This window comes from Rhinatrema bivittatum, chromosome 1, assembly GCF_901001135.1.
Source record: "Rhinatrema bivittatum chromosome 1, aRhiBiv1.1, whole genome shotgun sequence".
NCBI classification, from domain to species: Eukaryota; Metazoa; Chordata; class Amphibia; order Gymnophiona; family Rhinatrematidae; genus Rhinatrema; species Rhinatrema bivittatum.
Genome location: NC_042615.1, coordinates 63,112,016 through 63,132,537, shown reverse-complemented (window position 1 = coordinate 63,132,537; position 20,522 = coordinate 63,112,016). Strand labels below are relative to the sequence as shown.

At 43.4% G+C, this 20,522-nt stretch overlaps 1 protein-coding gene across 1 annotated transcript in view; it reads right to left on the bottom strand.

The window, feature by feature from the left end:
* LOC115097169 overlaps window positions 1-18,434 on the bottom strand; it is a 260,825-nt gene extending 242,391 nt beyond the window's left edge. Inside the window, exons 1-2 of the mRNA XM_029612784.1 lie at window positions 18,133-18,434; window positions 10,121-10,221 (exon numbers count right to left, since the gene is read on the bottom strand). Of these exons, the coding sequence (XP_029468644.1) occupies window positions 10,121-10,221; window positions 18,133-18,334 (303 nt within the window). The 5' untranslated portion in view covers window positions 18,335-18,434. The remainder of the gene's footprint in view (window positions 1-10,120; window positions 10,222-18,132) is intronic.
* Window positions 18,435-20,522: the final 2,088 nt, after the last annotated feature.

Genomic DNA, 20,522 nt, shown 5'->3' with positions numbered 1-20,522 from the left:
GGCTGCCGATGTCGTGTAGCCGGCGCGTGCCGAGCCGCGCTGCCTGCCGCCGTTCCCTCCAAGGCCGCTCCGAAATCGGAGCTGCCTCGGAGGGAACTCGCTTTCGCCCTCCCCTCACCTTCCCCTCCCTTCCTCCATCTAACCCACCCCCCTGCCCTATCTAGACCCCCCCTACCTTTGTCGGGGGATTTACGCCTCCCGGAGGGAGAAGTAAATCCCCGCGCGCCAGCGGGCCGCTAGCGCGCCGAGACGCGACCTGGGGGCGGGGGCGGTTCCGGAGGGCGCGGCCATGCCCCCGGGCCCGCCCCCAAAACTCCGCGTCCCGCCCCCAAAACGCTGCGCCGATCCCACACGCCCCCCTCGAAAAACCCCGGGACTTACGCGAGTCCCGGGGCTCTGCGCGCGCCGGTAGGCCTATGGAACATAGGCGCACTGGCGCGCAAGGCCCTGCTTGCGTAAATCCGGGCGGATTTACGCGAGCAGGGCTTTTAAAATCCGCCCCTTAGTGATTCAGTACCAAATTAATTTTATAGAAAGTGTCATGAAACAAAAGATCTCAAGTAGTACTGGGACTAATTTTAATTATTTACCCTTCTACTTTATCAGAAAAATCATTTTTATGCTCTTTTACAAATACAAAATATCCACCTGTATTACTTGCCAAACCTTTTTGATCCTCTTTCAAAATTCTATACGTACAAAAATCCAAACAAAAAAATGTGCAAACTCCAAGTATACTTCTCACAGATGGTGTCCCAACTGCAAAGTTCTCTGCATATCTCTTGATATGCTATTCTCTACACATAAGAACATAAGATTTGCCATATTGGGTCAGACCAAAGGTCCATCAAGCCCAGGATCCTGTTTCCAACAGTGACCAATCCAAGTCACAAGTACCTGGTAGGATCCCAAGGGGTAGACAGAATCCATGCTGCTTATCCCCAAGAACAAGCAGTAGATTTCTGCAACTTTACCTTAATAATGGTTTATGAAATTTTCCTTCAGGAACTTGTCCAAACCTTTTTTAAATGCATCTACACTAACAGCTTTCTCCACATCCTCTGGCAACGAATTACAGAGCTTAATTATGCATTAAGTAAAAAATAATTCTAATATTAGTTGTAAATGTATCACCTAGTAACATTATTGAATACTCTTTGAAAAAGTAAACAACCAATTCATGTTTACTCGTTCCACTTCATTCATTATTTTATAGACCTCTATTATATAGAAACATAGAAGTAACGGCAGAAAAGAATCCTATGGTCCATCCAGTCTGCCCTGCAAGCTCCCATAGTTACCAGTTTCCCATACTTATCAGTTACTCAGACCGCCAAGGTCAGGGCTCTTGTTGGTTACTGATTGAGTCCAATTTCCTTCCCCCCCTGCCGCTGAAGCAGAGAGCAATGTTGGAGTTGCATCAGAAGTGTATTATCAGGCTTTTTGGTTAAGGGTAGTAACCGCCGCATCAAGCAAGTTACCCCCATGCTCTTGTTGGTTACTGTTTGGGTTGAATTATCTTACACCCCCCCCCCCCCCCTGCAGTCAAAGAGATCAATTTTGGAGTTGCATCAGAATTTAGTAGTATTAGGCCTTTTAATTAAGGGTAGTAGCCACTGCATCAAGCAAGTTACCACCATGCTTATTTGTTTTCCCAGACTGTACAGTTCAATGTCTTTGTTGGTTGACTGAATCCCATTCCACTTTTCCCCCTGCCACTGAAGCAGTGAGCAATGATGGAGTTGCATCATAGTATGAAGGCTTATTTGTTCAGGGTAGAATCCACCGCACCAGCAACAGCAAGTTACCCCTATGCGACATCTTATTTGTTAAGGGTAGTATCCGCCACACCAGCAAGATACCCCCAAGCCTCTTACTTCATTCCCCTCCCCCTTACCTTTAGGGACCCTCAGTGTTTATCCCATGCCATTTTGAAATTTTTGACAGTTTTTGCCTTCAGCACCTCCTCTGGCAAGGCATTCCAGATGTCTACCACTATCTCCATGAAGAAATATTTCCCCACAGTTTCATTTCATGAACCCTAATTCTATTGGATTCTTTCCAGTGGAAAAGGTTTGTTGTTGATCGTGCATCATTAACACCTTTCAAGTATCTGAAGGTCTGTATCATATCTCCTCTGCTCCTCCTCTCCTCCAGAGTATACATATTTAGGTCCTTCAACCTCTCCTCATAAGTCATTTGATGGAGACCTCCCACCATTTTGGTCACCCTTCTCTGGACCGCCTCCAACCTATCTCTGTCCCTTTTGAGAAATAGTCTCCAGAACTGAACACAGTACTCCAGGTGAGGCCTCACCAAGGACCTGTACAAGGGGATTATCACTTCCTTTTTCTTACTAGATATTCCTCTCTCTATGCAGCCCAGCATTCTTCTAGCTTTAACTATCTCCTTGTCACATTGCTTCGCCATCTTTAGATCGCTAGACACCATCACTCTAAGATCTCTCTCCTGTTCTGTGCACAGCAGCACTTCACCCCCCATCACATACAGTTCCTTTGGATTACCACATCCCAGATGCATAACTCTATACTTCTTGGCATTAAATCTCAGTTGCCATATAGTCGACCACTCTTCAAGCTTCCTTAAATCACGCCTCATTCTCTCCACTCCTTCCAGCTTGTCCACTCTGTTGCAAATCTTTGTATCATCCGCAAATAGACAAACTTTACCTTCTATCTCTTCCGCAATGTACCTCAAAGAAGATGAACAGAACCAGTCCCAACACCGATCCCTATGGCATTCCACTTAACACCATTCTCTCTTCAGAGTAGGTTCCATTTACCATCACACTCTGTCTTTTATCCGTCAATCAGTTTGTAATCCACGCCACCACCTTGACACTCACTCCCAAGCTTCTAATTTTGTTCACGAGTCTTCTTTGCGGGATCATGTTAAAGGCTTTACTAAAATCCAAGTAAATCACATCAAGCGCTCTTCCCTGATCCAATTCTCTAGTCACCCAATCAATTCATCTGACATGGCCTTCCCCTGGTGAATCCGTGCTGTCGCGGATCGAGCAAGCCATCAGATTGTAGGTAGTTCGCTATCCTTTCTTTCAGCAGAGTCTCCATTAATTTTCCCACCACTGAGGTGAGGCTATCCGATGTGTAATTTCCAGGTTCCTCTCTGCTCCCACTCTTGTGAAGCGGGACCACCACTGCTCTTCTCCAGTCACTCGGCACCACTCCCGTTCCCAGGGATCTATTGAACAGGTCATGTAGCGGACCCCCCAGTATATCTCTGAGCTCCCTCTGTATCCTCGGAGAGATCTTATCTGGCCCCATGGATTTATCCACTTTCAGTTTTCCTAGCTCTTCCCATACATTCTCTTGCGTAAATGGGGTTTCATCAAATCCACCCCCATCCACAGCCTTGTTAACCAGCGATGGTCCTTCTCCAGGGTCTTCCTTAGTGAATACCACACCGAAGTATCTGTTTAATATTTCCACCTTTTCTTTGTTTCCTTCCACCTATTGATCAATCTCCCCTCAGCCATCTCTTCTCCAAACTGAAGAGTCCTAATCTCTTTAGCCTTTCCTCATATGGAATCATTCCATCCCCTTTATCTTTTTGGTCGCCCTTCTCTGAACCTTTTCTAATTCTGCTATATCTTTTTTAAGAAGTGGTGACCAGAAATGCACAAAATACTCAAGGTGCAGTCGCACCATGTAACAACTGCACAGTTCTCCTCAACTCTTAAAATGCTAGGAGATCCAAGTATATTTCAAAAATAGTACAAAATCTCAAATTCACTATATAAATTATTTTTAACTGTACTTAGAACTGACAATGTTCCAACTGCACAGTTCTCTGTTACCTTTTTCTCACAAGCAATTACCCTCAAGAGGAAAATATTCAGTAAGCCAGCAAGCAGACAAGTTAGCTGGATAACGTGTCCTGGATATCCAGCAAGGTTATCAGAAGCAATGCCATCAGAAGATTCCTCTGCCAGCAATATTGGGAGCTTACGATTCCAATGGTGCTGTGAGAACAACACTGGAAACTGAGGGGACCATGGTACTAGCATACCGTAATCCCACAGCAGATTGGCCTTTCCTAATGTACCGGGTGGGTGTGAATGAGAGAAGGTGGAACCAGATTTTACATTATCAGGGAGGGGACTAGGGGAAGAGGAGAGTCTGATATTGACCTGGCATACTTTTATCATAACTAAACTAAAACCAGCTACCCATCCACTTGACCTGAATCTTGCCTCATCATTGAAACAAGTAAACTAAACCATAACCCATACAATCACAACAATAGTCAAACTTGCCCTTGCAGAAGGTCATATGCCCCATGGTCTCAAACAGGCAGTCATAAAACCAATCTTAAAGAATAAACTAGGAAGATCTGATGACTGGAACAAATACCGACCAATCTCCCAACTTAACCTTCTTCGCAAAAGTTCTTGAAAAAGCAGTGCTTACCCAATTAGAGGCTCATCTAGAAGACAATAACATCCTGTATCCTACCCAATATGGATTTTGGAAGAATCGCTCAATGGAAATTCTTCTACAATCCCTAACTGACCCTACATTACGGGCTTTAACTCTAATAAATCTTACTACCTAGTGTTGATTGATCTTACAGCAGCCTTTGATACTGTTGACCATAATCTATTTTGCTGACAGTTGAGATACAGAGATTGAAGGAAATGTACTTAAATGATTCACCTCATTCCTCAGAAACAGATCTTTCCAAGTTGAACTCAACAATCACTTATCAGACACATTCCAATGCTCAGGCATTCCACAGAATCAGTGCTTTCTGCAATTCTATTTAATAGCTACTTGCTGCCTTGTGCAAATTACTAACAGACCTAGGAATAAAATTCTATATGCTGACAATCTGCAAGTGTATATCATTTGATAAAACAGCATCACTTATCTCTGAATATATGGTCACAATAAAAGAAAAACTTACACTAATGAACCCCAAAATCCATTCCACCAGGTATAGATCTCGGAAACTGCCAGTTAATCCCAGCAACAAAAATGAGATATCTAGGAGTTCAAATTAATGAAAACTTAACGATGAAAGCCCACATTAGCAAACTGATCAAATCTGGTTTCTACAAGTTAAGAATCTTGAGCAGATTGAAACCACTACTATAAACTGCAGATTTCAGAATAGTATTACAATCTCCTACAATCTCCAATGCTACCTATTACCACTGTTTGCTGTCCTATTTATACTTGTTATCTATATTTGTTATTTGACGACTTGTTTTAATGTAACGCCATAACCGCGATTGTTCTGTTTCAATGGAAACCGATATGATTTGATATTTTTTTCAAGAATGTCGGTATATAAAAACTCTAAATAAATAAACAAACAAACAAATAAATAAATAAATAGATAAATCTCTAATATTCTCAAACCTTGATTACTGGAATTCCCTACTTCTGGAACTTCCAACTAGTCGCACAAAACCTCTGCAACTACTGCAAAATGATGCAGCTAGACTATTGTCTGGAACTAGGAAATACGACCACATCACCCCAACTCTGATCACTCTGCATTGGCTCCCTGTTTAATCAAGAATAATCTACGAAGTACTTACAATAATATTCAATAACACTTATTCGAACAACGATCTGATGGGAATAACATTTAAACCACATATTCCACCATGAACGCTCAGATCACAAAACAAAGGCCTCCTTGAAATCCTGACCATAAGAAATTCTCATCTAACACAAACGAGAGAGCGCGATTTCTGTCACTGGCCCAACACTATGGAACTCCATGCCAGAGGACCTGCCAACAAATAACTGGCATTAAAGAATTTGAGAGTTAAAAACTTGGCTATTCACAAATGCCTACTGTCTGACAGAAAACTCCAGTTTGCCATGAGTTTGATAAACTCCAGTTCATCATACGTCTGGTAACCAGAACTGTCCTGATCAATTCCCCCTACCCTTCTATTACCCAGCTATGTCTTCCTAAATTAATCTATCTTTTTAACCCTCTGTCTCTAAATGTTTCCCCCAGCTTCCCTCCTCTAGGTAAATGTTTCCCTAGTTTCTCTCCTGAACATATTCCTACCTCAGTTTTTCATTATTTATTTATGGATGTCAAACCTGTACACCGTTATGAGCTAGTGACTCTCACATGGAAAGATGGTATATAAAACACATAAATATTGTTTTATTTCACTCAGAGGGGCTTGGGGGGCTCAGACCAACAGGGCAGACTGAAAATTTCAGCTGGGAGTCAGGGGGGGAAAAAATTAAGCCACAGGCGCACTCTGGATTTTGTTTTGTAAACTTCTTTCACTTAATCAGCTATATTCTTTTGAATATAGCCAGTTAAGGTGAAAGTTATCCAGGTGCATGTGGCAGGTTAACTTTAGGCTTGCTCCAAGGCAGGCCTAAATTTATTTACCTAACTTACAGGCCGATGCAGTAAAGTGCGCTCAGGCCGAGCGCACTGTTAGCCCCCGGTTGGACGCGCGTTTTCAACGCACTATTTTTACCCCTTATACAGTAAGGGGTAATTATTATTATTATTATTATTATTTAACTTCTTTTACTATACCGATACTCAAGACCAGGTCTTATCGTACCGGTTTACATTAGAACATGGGGGAAACCAATTAACGTCTAAGTAGAAATGGAAGTTACATTAAAAACAGGGAGCGTAAAACATGGATGTCGGAAGATAGGGCAGAATTAAACTATAACATTAATGAGTGATAGCTAATCAACAAAGACAATAAATTAACAAAAACAATAAATTAGTAATACAGAAACATGGATTATAATCAGCGGATATTTACATGGTATGTCCAGTGGGAGAAGTGGCGGGGAGGTGAGAGGGGGGAGGGAAAAGGGTGGGTTGAGGGTGAGAGACAGAGTTGGTTGAGATGGGTTCTTTCAGCGGTAGGCTTGTGTAAACAGCCAGGTTTTAAGTTTTTTTCTGAAGGTTAGATGGCATTGTTCCTGGCGTAGGTCTTGAGGAAGCGAATTCCAATGTAGTGGACCTGCTGTCGAAAGTGGGTAATAGCGCGTGGAAAACGCGTGGCCAACCCCCCCAAAACTAATAGTGCCCGCAACATGCAAATGCAACATGCAAATGCATCATAGCGATATTAAGTTGGAGGCCCCAAAAATAAAAAAAAATTTAAAATTTTAAAAAAAAAAAAATTTGAATCTGCCCGTGGCCCAGAAGACGGACGCTCAATTTTTCCAGTGTCCGTTTTCCGAACCCGTGGCTGTCAGCAGGTTCCAGAACCAATGCCGGTAAAACTGAGCGTCGGCTGTCAAACCCGCTGACAGCCACCGCTTTTGTCAAAAAGGAGGTACTGGCGACACGCTAATATCCCAAACGCCTCCTCTTACCGCGGGCCCTCGTTTGCATATTTTTTCTTTCTGAATCACGTGCCCAGGAGAGTGGCCTGGGTGTGCGCTGGGAGATCGGGCGCTTGCCGGCTCTCCCACGGGTTTTTCTGTATCGGCCCAGTAGCCAGATAAAGCTGAAGACTGGCTAAGTTAGCCAGATAACTTAGGTCTTCTCCAGAATATCTCTTTTCAGACAGATCTAAATCTAGCCAATATTCAAAAAGTTGCCATTTGGCCAGATAATTTCTGAGTTATCCGGTTAAATGGCTTTGAATATTGACCCCTAAATGCATAAAGTCAGGAAACCAAAAATGAAAGAAAAAAAAAAGCCAAAATTCAAGCTTCTCTTAAAATCCATAAGTAACAAAAATAAACCAGCTGTACATAGTTGGGGTTTTTTTTTAACAAGCTGCACATTTCTCATATCACAGAGGAATAAATGAACAGGAAAAGCTTATCTATCATTCTTAGTACTTTGATCTTTTAATTCATGTGAGTTTGCACTTCTTTTTCAGGAATTAATGCACATAGGGAAGGCAATTTCAAGAGCTGTTTACCCATGGAAAAAGGTACTTGTACCTCCAGCATAAAAGAGGCTGGGAAGGGGTGTGGCCAGGTTGGAAAGGGAGCATACACACAGGGCTAACATTTTGCAAGCCCCACATGTACTTCTGGTGGACAGATTTACGCCCGCTTCAAATCAGGTACATATGTACATGCTGAGATCCAGGCCCTGTTCCCATGGCAGTCATCACTTTCAAAAGGAAGCACAGCACGGGGTTTTTCTTTAAAAACAAGCTTGCAATTGCAAGAGTACAATCCCTTCAGCTAACTCCACAGGGAGTTTTAAAACTCCCCGTGGAGTCAGCTGAAGGGCGAAACGCATGTTGCTCTGTTCACGGGGCAATTTGAAAATGCAAACCCTGTACGTGTCTTCCCTCCTCCAACCTAAACCCATAGGCAAAAGTACAAAAGGATGTGCGCTGTGAAATGGCATGCATCTTTTATCCACACTACGGGAGGGGGTGAAATAATCAAACTGCATTTATCCATGTCACAAATGATTATTGCTCAAAAAAATTTAGTAAGATTTTTTTTAAACAAAATTTTACACATTTCTGCAGACTGTAATAAGAGATATTTTGTGTTTATGAAAGAGCATTTTAAAGGTTGATTGTAAAGGATTTTTCTGATAAAGTATAGATGAATAACTAAAACTAGTGCAAGCAGCCTTTTAGTTTACACTACCTTCTGTCATTAATCTATGAATTCTAGAGGGTTTCACAGTGCTAATGCATAACAATCCCTTGTACTTCAATCTTGTTTAGTTTTTAAAAGGTTTAGTGAATCAGGCACTTAATTTGAGTGAAGCAAGCCCAAGTAATTTGCTCACCCAACCAGGGGTAGATAAGAGAATGGTTCAGTGACAGGCATAGCTGCCTTACAGGAAGTTACCCCAGGCTCAACTCCCACCCGATACAACTCAGTTTTGGATGACTTAATGGTATAGGGCAGTACTTAAGAGAGCTGAAACTCTGAAGACCCTACACAAATATTCTGTCCAACACTCACTAAGTAACCCTAAGCAAGTCATTTGACTTCTTTGAGTTCAGCTTTCAGACTTAACCTTATTAGCAAAAGGAATTACCTAGGAACTGAGAAAATCTATAAAACCTTGCTTCTCCCCCACTCTCCTTTTCATCTCAATGAGTGTTAATTTCAAGAGCACTACTTATAGGGGTAGATTTTATAAATTTGCGCGAGCGCGTACTTTTGTTCGCTCACCAGGCGCAAACAAAAGTACGCTGGATTTTATAAGATACGCGCGTAGCCGCGCATATCTTATAAAATCTGGGGTCGGCGCACGCTGCCTGTTCCCTCTGAGGCCGCTCCGAAATCGGAGCGGCCTCGGAGGGAACTTTCTTGCCACCCCCCCCCGCCGCACCTTCCCTTCCCCTAACCCACCCCCCCCCGGCCCTATCTAACCCCCCCCCCTACCTTTGTTGGCAGATTTACGCCTGCTTTCAGCAGGCGTAAATCTGCGAGCGCCAGCAGGCTGCTGGCGTGCCATCACCCAACCCGGGGGCTGGTCCGGAGGCCTCGACCACACCCCTGGGCCGGCGCCACGCCCCCGGTCCCGCCCCAAACCGCCCCCTGACCCCGGACACGCCCCCTCCCCCGCCCCTTTTACGAAGCCCCGGGACTTACGCGCCGGTGGCCTATGCAAAATAGGCGCGCCGGCGCGTGAGTGCCCTGCGTGCGTAAATCCAGCCGGATTTACGCACGCAGGGCTTTAAAAATCCGGCCCATAATGTTTCAAGTGGGAGGCACTCCAGTTTCATGTCACCAACAAAGCACAGCACCTTCAATGTGTTTTCACCCTAAAGGCCCTAAGAAATAATCCTATTTCCAAAAGACTCAAAAAGGAGTACCTAAGCTCCCAACTTTGCACACAGGACGGTAAGAGACTTTTTTTTGATAACAGGATGCATGGTGGAGGGGGATTGGAACCAATTTCTTCAACAATATCCATCTTTGCCTCACACCTGTTGTTTTCTTGCTAGAACTTTGTGAGTTTCTGCAGCTTAAACGTAAGAACCATTGTCAACTGTGACCCAATCTGCATCACTTCAAATGTGAAAATTCAAGCTTCTCCAAAATAACAGGAGAAACAAAAATAAACCAACTGTTTAGAGTTGACATTTTTTGGTTTGTGTTTTTCACAAGCTAACCTGCGAACAGGTTTTACTTACTGGAGATTTGGTTTTTACAGCAGTTAACAGAGACATTGTAATTTCAGACAGATAATCAAAAACCAGAAAATCCAAATTTCCACCATGTAGCAGCTGGGGAACTAGAAGGGGAAAAAAACAGAAATTCAAAGTCAAATAATTATAACTGTACAAGGTAGAGCTAGAAAAGATCAAGACAAGGGCAACAAAAATAATAAAGGGTACGAAATAGTTTCCATATACTAGGGTTCGTCAGCTTGGAGAAGAGATGATTGAGGGGGGGATACTCTGTCTCCCCCTGCTGGCAGGAGGCTATCCTGCAGGCCAGCTGTCATAGCAGAAAGATAAAATGAAGACTACTGTGGCGCTATCAATTGGAAGAAAAGTTAATGGCACACCAGAGCTGCAAACACGACACACTACTGTGCTGCAGCACACCAGTTGGAAAATGCCAATTGACTCTTTCAAACAGTATTAGGACTAGGGGACATTCCATGAAATTAATTGATAGCAGATTTTTTTTAAAAATCAAGAATTTTTTCAGCCAACTCACAATTAAACTCTGGAATTTGTTGCCCAAAGATGTGGTCAAGGTTAATATTATAGATGGGTTTAAAAAAGCATTTTGGACAAGTTTCTGAAGACAGATCAATTAAAAATTAGTAGCCAAACAGACTTAGGGGATTACCATCTCTTACTTCTGGGAATGAGCAACAGGGAAAGGATCTCCCCATTATAATATACCTAGTGACCTGGACTAGATACTATCAGAGACAGGATGCTGGGCTTGATGGACCATTGGTCTGACCCAGCATGACACCTCCTATGGAAACAGGCTCATGGATAATGGAGCTACATCAGATAACATAGAAAGGGTCTGCATCAGGGTTTATTTTAAAACTACTACTACCACCACGCCAGCTTTTATTTGGAGTTTATAAAAAAGGTACAACTGAGTTATTTTAACAAAGGTATAGTTGAATTCTCACAAATGACAAAGCACAACAATACAAACCTTCAACAAGCAGAATACAAACAGCCACCTGGTCAACTCAGGAGCAGGCCTGGATTTAAGTACAGGCACCTGCCTCTGGCACCAAATTCTTATAGGCATCGGAGCATCACCATCAATGCCTAAGCCTAAATGCAAACCTTCCATTGCAAGCCCTGGTTGGTGGAAGGACGATGAAGAAAATTCAGCACGCACGCAGATGGACCCTGTGGTGCTCTGCCCCTCACATGGATTTCCATGGTAACAGGCAGCCCTTGTGGGAGAAGGGGGGGAGGGGACACCAGAGAGAGAGAGTCGGTCAGCGCGAGATGGCCGTTGAAGGCCCCGCGCTGATTTCTCTTCAAGGTGAGGCAGGAGGAAATACCCTGAAAAAAGGATTTAGGCAAGAGGGATCGTACCTGCTTTTCCCCCACAGGGAGAAGGGAGAGGGTAACTCCCCCTCCCCCATTGCCCATGGGTGTATGCCCCGTTAATCCAGCCCTTCCCAGGAGTAGATTCTGCAGCAATTTTTTGTATGAGGGGAAAAGGGAAGGAAGAAGGGAAATTGGAATTATGAGGATGGGAAGGGAAAAAAGTGGATTGGCATGAGGCTGGAGTCGCACTGGGAGAAGAGAGAATGTGGGAGATGGGGTAGAGAAGGAGAACTGAAAAAGGGGGAAGAATATGTGCATTGCATTGAAATCATATACTTTTTATACCTATTTTAAAAACACATGCATGAGTATTTTATGCACAAAAAAATATATAACTTGTTTGGGCAAAACCCTGATTTATATGAAGCAGATATATTTTAAAACATGCATACCAGTTCACCCAGTTTACTCCAGTTCATTGAGACCCTCCTAATATTTTACCCTGAAATCCCCTAGTTCACCCAGACCTCCCACCCAACAAAAGACCAGTCTGATGTCAATTGTGCTAGATAATTAGCAGGTGTAAAATTGAGCAAATAAGCTGCCTAATAAATTCATATAAATCTGTTATAAAAGAGCAATTTATGCATCTCTTGGCCCCACCTTGGAGAACCCCTAGAACAATCCTTTTTGGCATAGGTAAACGTGCACAGAAAACCAAAAATGTATGTAATTTTAATGTTTATAAAACTGTATGTACGTGAGTACAAGCTACAGTTGTCATAAGTTTACAGAATTTGTAAGATGTGTAGCATTTTAAGAAAACATGAGTGTTCAAACAAAATACATCTGTTATTTTTAATGTGTTTCAAATTATACTATTATGCATCACAAAATAGCATAATCATTAAACAAACCATTGCAATAAAGGAAATAATAAGAACATAAGATATACCATATTGAGTAACACCAAGGGTACATCAAGCCCAGTATCCTGTGTCCAACAATGGCCAAGCAAGTCACAAGTACCCAAACATTAAATTAATAGATCTCAAGTTACTAATCCTTATTGATTAATAGCAGTTTATCGACTTCTGCTCTAAGAATTTATCCAAACCTTTTTTAAACCCAGGTACACTAACTTTCATAACCACATCCTCTGGCAATGAATTCCAGAGCTTATGTGTTGAGTGAAAAAGAATTTTCTTCGATTTGTTTTAAATGATTTTATTTTTATTTATTTAAAAACTTTTCTATACCGTCGCTAAGTTATATACCATCGCAACGGTTTACAAACAGGCACATAGACTAAGGTAAGCAAATGTAGGATATCGTACATTCTAACAGGTGCCAATAATGTTCGGTTACAATTTCATAAATAAAATCATTATTTGAGTAATGTTGGTCATGTCCAGGTGTATTATTGAGTTACTATCGCTTTGAAATATTACTTCTTAAATGTAGGATTGAGTAAATTCATTCTCATCTGCATTGCCCTGTACTTTCATTTTCTACCCTCCACACTCTTTAGTGAAGGCTTTTTTAAAGAGCCATGTTTTTAGATGTTTCTTAAAAGTTTTGAGATTATTCTGTAATCTGAGTTCGGGGGGCATCGTGTTCCATAGTATGGGCCCAGCCAATGATAAAGCCCTTTCTCTCACTTGGGTTAATTTTGCTGACTTTACTGAAGGGATTGTTAGTAGTGCTTTGTTTGCTGAGCGGAGGTTTCTTTGTGGAACATGTACTCGTAAGGCTGTATTTAGCCAGTCTGCTTCTTTATCATATATGATTAGCCTCTTGCTAATTCATAGAGTGTCTCATAGTCCTTACATTATTCGAAAGAGTAACTAACTGATTCACATTTACCCTTTCAAATCCTGTTGAATGGGTCCTGTTCAAAAGTTTCATATCTTTGAACGTTGGGATGATAATATACACTCAAGTTGACAAACACAGTTTGAGATGGCAATGAAGGGTAGGTATCCACATCTGGGCCTTGTCTGATTGTAATTAGTGTTTCTATATACATAATCAATGAGTTTTTGAGCTCTTGAGAAATCCTTGTGCATTTCATCCAGGGCTGCACTGACTTTGGTAGTTACTGAAGCTTGGGGAAAGCAAAAGAACTGTCAAAGGATCTGCAAGCAAATGTAGTTCAACTTTATGAATCAGGAAAAGGATATAAAAAGATATCCAAAGATTTGAAAATGCCAAGCAGTACTGTTCAAACTCTGATCCAGAAATGAAAAATTATTGGTTCTGTTAATACCAAGCTTCGGTCAGGTAGACCAAGTAAAATTTCAGACACAACTGCCAAGAAAATTTGTCAGGATGCAAAGAAAAGCCCACAAGCAACTTCTACTGAAATACAGGCTTCTCTGAAACAAAGTGGTGTGGGTGTTTCAGCATTTCAATAAGGAGATACTTTAACAAAAATGGACTGCATGGTAGAGTTGTCAGAAAAAAGCCATTGCTGCACCAATGCCACAAAACAGCCCACTTACAATATGCCAAACAGCACCTAGAGAAGCCTCAAAACTTCTGGAACAAAATAATTTGGAGTGATGAGACCCAAAATTGAATTTTATAGTCACAACCATAAACGTTGTGTTTGGAGAGGAGTCAAGAAGGCCTCTGAAGAGAAGCTCACCATCCCTACTGTGAAGCAGGGAGATGGAACTCTACTGTTGGGGGGTGGGGGGGGGGGATTGAGCTACAGTGGCACAGGGAATTTAGTCAAACTTGATGGCAGGATGAATGCAGCATTTTATCAGAAAATATTGGAGGAGAATTTGCATTCATCAGCCAGGAAGCTGCGCATGAGGTACACTTGGACTTTCCAACATGACAATGATCTGAAACATACAGGCAAGTTGACCATTCGCTGGCTGCAGCAGAAGAAAGTGAAGGTTCTGGAGTGGCCACCACAGTCTCCTGACCTCAACTTCATGGAGGCATTTTAGGAAGAATTCAAACATGCAGTTCATGCTAGACAGCCAAAGAATTTACAGGATCTGGAGGATTTTTGCCAAGAGAAATGGGCAGCTTTACCGCATGAGAAAATAAAGAGCCTCATTCACAACTATCACTAAAGACTGAAAGCCGTCATTGATGCAAAAGGGGGCAACACACGATATTAAGAACTAAGGGTATGCAAACTTCTGAACAGGACCATTTTATTATTTAATTTATGACTATGGTTTGTTTAATGCTTGTGCTATTCTGTGATGCATAATAGTTTAATATGAAACAAAAATAACAGACATTTTTGTCTAATCACTCACATTTTCTTAAAATGCTACATATCTTACAAATTCTGCCAGGGGTTTGTAAATTTATGAACACAACTATACTTATGCACATACAGTAAATACTAATTTTATGCACTTAACTCAAAAAGGCCCAATATTCAGAACAGAACTTATCTAGCTAAGTGGCGCCGCTGAATATCTGACCACAGTCAGCGGGCACTATTTAGTCGAAATAGTGACTTATCCGGTTAAGAATGTAAGTATTTAGCCGAATAAGTCAGGGTGGGGAATGGGCATAACAGGGGGGCGTGGAGGTAGCTGGATAAGTTATCCAGTTAACTTATCTGGCTAACTCTGGTTGGGGCACAGGGCTGTCCTAAAGTTAGGAAGATAATGTTTATCCAGCTAACTAAGATAACTGGGTACTGCCACACTGCTGAATATCCTGTCCTGACTTGGACGTTGTTGCTGTGACGGAGATATGGTTCACGGATTCTCACGACTGGGATATGGCCATACCGGGCTATAACCTGTTAAGGAATGACAGAAAGGACTAAAAAGGGGGAGGAGTAGCACTTTATGTCAAAAATAATAATAATAGAGAAGAAGTATTATGAGCCGTCCTGAAAAAAAAAAAAAGATGACGATGCATCCATTTTTACTGGAGTGGTGTTCAGGCCTCAGACTCAAACGGAAGAACTGGACAGAGATCTGATCAAAGACATTATAAAGGTGGGAAAGAAGGGGGGAAGTGTTGATTGTTGGTGACTTTAATCTGCCGGATGTGGACTGGAGAAGCCGTTCTGCAGAATCTAACAGAAGTAGAGAGATAGTGGATGCCCTGCAAGGGGCTCTGTTCAAACAAATGGTAAAGGAACCCACGAGGGAGGGAGTTATACTTGACCTAGTGCTCACTAATGGGGCTAATGTCTCTACTGTCCGGTTGGGGGCCCACCTCAGCACCAGTGATCATCAAACAGCCTGGTTTGATATTGCAATGAGGATCCGGAGAAGTGTCACAAAGACCTGAGTTTTGAACTTCAAAAAAAACAGACTTTGTCGAAATGGGGAAATATCTGGAGGCAGAACTTGAAGACTGGGAGAAAATGGGAGAGGTCGAACAACAGTAGGCCAAACTCAAAGGAGCAATTACAAAAGCAACAAATCTGTATGTTAGAAAAGTAAACAAAAGTAAGAGAAATAAGAATCCAATCTGGTTCACAAAGGAGGTGGCTCATGTAATAAAAGCAAAAAAGCAGCTTTTAAGAAATATAAAGAATCCCAAAAAGTGGAACACAGGGAGGATTATCTGGCGAAACTGAGGGAGATGAAAAAAGTAATCAAGAAAGCAAAATGTCAGGCAGAGAAAAGGATTGCCAAGGAGATAAAGCGAAATGACAAAACATTTTTCAGATATATTAGAGAAAGGAGAAAGGTACATAGTGGTATAGTGAAATTAAAAGGAGATAAGGATCAGTGGGTGGAGAGAGATGATGAATTAGCAGAAATATTAGACAAATACTTCTGTTCAGTGTTCACAAAAGAAGACCCTGGAGAAGGACGTCACTTGTTATCAAGACTGTAGAAGGGGGTGGAGTAGAAGAAACTCCATTTACGGAAGAGAATGTATGGGAAGAGCTAAGAAAACTGAAAGTGGACAAAGTCATGGGGCCTGATGAGGTTCACCCCAGAATACTGAGGGAACTCAGAGACGTGCTGGCAGGTCCACTGTGTGACCTGTTCAATAGATCTTTGGAAAAGTGTGTAGTGCCTAGTGACTGGAGAAGAGTGGTGGTGGTCCCGCTTCACAAGAGTGGGAGCGGAGAAGAGGCTGGAAATTACAGGCCAGTTAGCATCACCTCGGTGGGGGGGGGGAATTAATGGAGACTCTGCTGAAGGAAAGGATACTGAACTATCTACAATCCGGTGGGTTGCTCGATCAGAAGCAGCATGGATTCACTAAGGGAAGGTCCTGTCAGACGAATCTAATTGATTTCTTTGATGGGGTGACTAGAGAACTGGATCAGGGAAGAGCGCTCCATACTTGGATTTACTTGGATTTTACTTGGATTTTAGTAAAGCTTTTGATACGGTCCCACACAGAAGACTCATCAACAAAATGAGAAACTTGGGAGTCAGCTCCAAGGTGTTGGTGTGGATTACATACTGTTTGACAGATAGAAGACAATGGGTGATGGTAAATGGAACCTACTCTGAAGAGAGAATAGTGTTAAGTGGAATGCCACAGGGACCGGTTCTGTTCAACATCTTCGTGAGCGACATTGCGGAAGGGATAGAAAGTAAAGTTTGTCTATTTGCAGATGATACTAAGATCTGCAACAGAGTGGACATGCCGGAAGGAGTACAGAGAATGAGACAGGATTTAAGGAAGCTGGAAGAGTGGTCGAAGATATGGCAGCTGGGATTCAATGCTAAGAAATGCAGAGTCATGCATCTGGTGTATGGTAATCTGAAAGAACTATATGCGTTGGGGGGTGAAGGCTGATGTGCACGGAGCAGGAGAGAGACCTTGGGGTGATAGTGTCTAATGACCTGAAGTTGACGAAGCAGTGTGACACGGCGATAGCCAAAGCCAGAAGAATGCTGGGCTGCATAGAGAGAGGAATATCTAGTAAGAAAAGGGAAGTGATAATCCCCTTGTACGGGTCCTTGGTAAGGCCTCACCTGGAGTACTGCGTTCTGTTCTGGAGACCGTATCTCACAGGAGAGACAGGATGCAGGCAGTCCAGAGAAGGGCGACCAAAATGGTGGGTGGTCTCCAAGGAGCAGCAGTTACTACCCTTAAGAGAGACATGGGGGTGACCTGCACAGAGTGGCAGTTACTACCTTGGGAAGCTTGCTGGACAGACAGATGGACCATTTTGGTCTTTTTCTGCAGTCATTACTATGTTACTAGGTTAGCAGGATAAGTGTTTCTGGCTAACTTGCCAAGCCACACAGCGGCAGAATACTTCCCTCAGAGTTGCCAAGTAAATCTCAGACGAAGTAATGTTGTTCCAGGAGTTTACAATTCCAAAAAAGAAATTCAGAAACAAATTTGGAAACACTGATTTCTGCAATCTGCAATACATCAATTAAAAAAAAAAGTTTTACGACTAGTGGAAACTGGTGGAATAACTTCAAATGCGACAGGATAAGCGACACCAAAGGGGGCGATCACACCATCAGATCCCTCTGGCATAATGATCCCGACACAAGCAGGACTTCACTCCTATTGAAATACCATGGATGCAGATTCCGGAGCTGCTAAAAAACAAAACACGAAACAGTGACAGCCCCAGCAAAGAGTAACGCCTCCTGCTGCACGGCCGCCGCCAAACTTTGCACAAAGCGCTTTCTGGAAAGCCTGCGCCCTTCTCCCAGGCCGGGAGGGAGTCACCGGCCGATCGCGCTTACCTGCGACCGCCGTGTCTCCCCAGAAGCCGGACGCGCAGCCGATCCTCACCGCCGGCGCCGGGGGATCGCAGCCCGCTCCCGCCTGGGGAACCCCCGACGCGCGGCGGGAGCAGCCCGGGGGCCGCCAGAGCCTGAAGGCCCGTCCGGGGCCTCCCCCCGCTTCCCGGAGCCGCCGGAGCAGCAGCAGCGCCGCGCCGTCCATGGCCGTCAGTCTGCAGGCGAGGGCCCTGCACAGGCCGCGGGAAGCGAAAAAACCCCGCCCGCCGGGCCCGGCACCGCCCCTCACTCCCGTTCCCTGCTAGCTTTGGAGTCAGTGCTTGGAGCAGCCAGGTTGCGGGGGAAATCATTTTATTTAGTCTGGGCTCTGCTTACAAAATATATCTCTATCTATATAGAGATATGTTTCTCAATTCAAATATGCAGCTGCTTGCCATGTAGCAAAAAAAGTTGGTGCATAAGGTGAGCAGCTTTTGCACTGGCGCTTAATTTGGATGAACAGAGATGTATTTCTAGGTCCTTATCCAGGGACTCCCTTCAGCTCTGGGAAAACAGAGCACTCCAGAGGCCACAACGTAGAGGACCCTCCATGTAGAAAAGAGGATCCCATCTGCCAACCAAAGGTGCGCTCCAGGGAAGTGGGCTGCCTGCCCTGAGCCCAAATCTGAAACCTAATAGGAAAGTAGCCAGAACTTTTCAGGCCTTGTTTACACCATCCCATTCTGCTCATCTAATAATACAGCAAGGTATAGCTCTGAGAAGATCATAAAGACTGCAGGGCACCAAGAGTACAGGTGAAAGTGGCAGAAGTACAGGTAGTTTTGGATTTACCCTTTCAGTCATGGATAAAGGCATGGAAAGGGACAGAATTATTCTGAACACCAGGCTGCATGGATGGGTCGAAGACAAGGCTTTGGGGTCTTGGTTCATGCACCGATAGTCAATAAAGAAGGTCTGCAGACTAAAGATAGACTATACCTTTTAATAAATAGGAAAAAAGTATATTTACTCATAGGCACTTTAAACTACATTCATCAGGGAATGGTGACAAAAGCCCATAGTTAGGCAGGACATATAATTACTGGAATGAAGTCATGGGAATGGGGAGGTGAACAGGTAGATACTTTGAAACAGTAGTAAACTGGAGGGCATTTAAAATAGAGGACAGAAATCGGAAGATTGTATATTGAGGATGGGGGGAGAAAGGAGACTGGTCAGGTAGTAGAGGGAGAATTAATGCAGTTCCTAGGAAAGAACAGATAGGAAGTGAGAGGTTTTAAAAACAACTTGGAAAGACGTGTATATGTGTTTGAGGTCTATCTAAACCAGGGGTAAGCAACCCTAGTCCTGCAATGCTAGAAACAGGTCTGGTTTTCAGGATATAAACAATGAATATGCATGAGATATTCGCATGTACTGCCTCTATTGTATGCAAATATATCTCATGCATATTCATTGTGGATGTCCTGAAAATCCAGGACCAGAATTGCCTACCTCTTTTTTAAAAATCTTTGTTAAGTGCTGGAACTCAGTATATACAACAAGTAGAAATATATATAATAAATACAATCTACCACCCAAGAGACATTTTTCTCTAAACATACAGCTGACTAGAAGCTAACACGTAAACAAGACAAGACTCATTCACACTCACATTCATACCTAACACGTAATGCAGAAAATAAGGCTTCCCATACTAGGTCAGACCAAGGGTCCAACAAGCCCAGCATCCTGTTTCCAATAGTGGCCAAGCCAGTTCACAAATACCTGGCAGGATCCCAAGAGATAAATTCCAAGCTGCTTATCCCAAGAATAAGCCGTGGATTTCTGCAACTCTCCCTTAATTTGTTGGCGCTGTAGATCCTTGAGCTGGCTCGAGAGCTGGAACTCCCACTGAGGGAAGGCCCACCAATGGATCTCGTAGCTGGGAGGCTGTTACGAGTCCAGAGGTGGATCCTTGTTCCGAGGTAAATGGTAATGCTACCAAAGAGAGAATCAACCCTCTCTGGTCCCTATCATCAGAGGGCAAGGCTTGAAGATACGGTAGTAGACTGAAGACTTCGCCCTGGAAGCCCGTGGTTCCCTCAGGAGGAGCCTATAGGAACCCGGCTGCTGGGACTTAGGAGACTCACCGAAGACTGAAGGTAGGTCTGGATGCAGGAGTCTCCTGCAGGTCATGGATTCCGGACAGTTGGCGCCTCCAGCAGGTCATAGACAGTCCAGGAGCGTGAGTCGAAGAATAGTCAAGAGCCGGTCCCAGGGTCGAAGTCCAAAGAAGGGTCGTAAGCCGGTCCAGGAGCAAATCAGGAGAAAGGTCTAAAGCCAGTCCAGGAGTAAATCAGGAGAAAGGTCCGAAGCCAGTCCAGGGTCAAACCAGGGAAATACCGCAACCG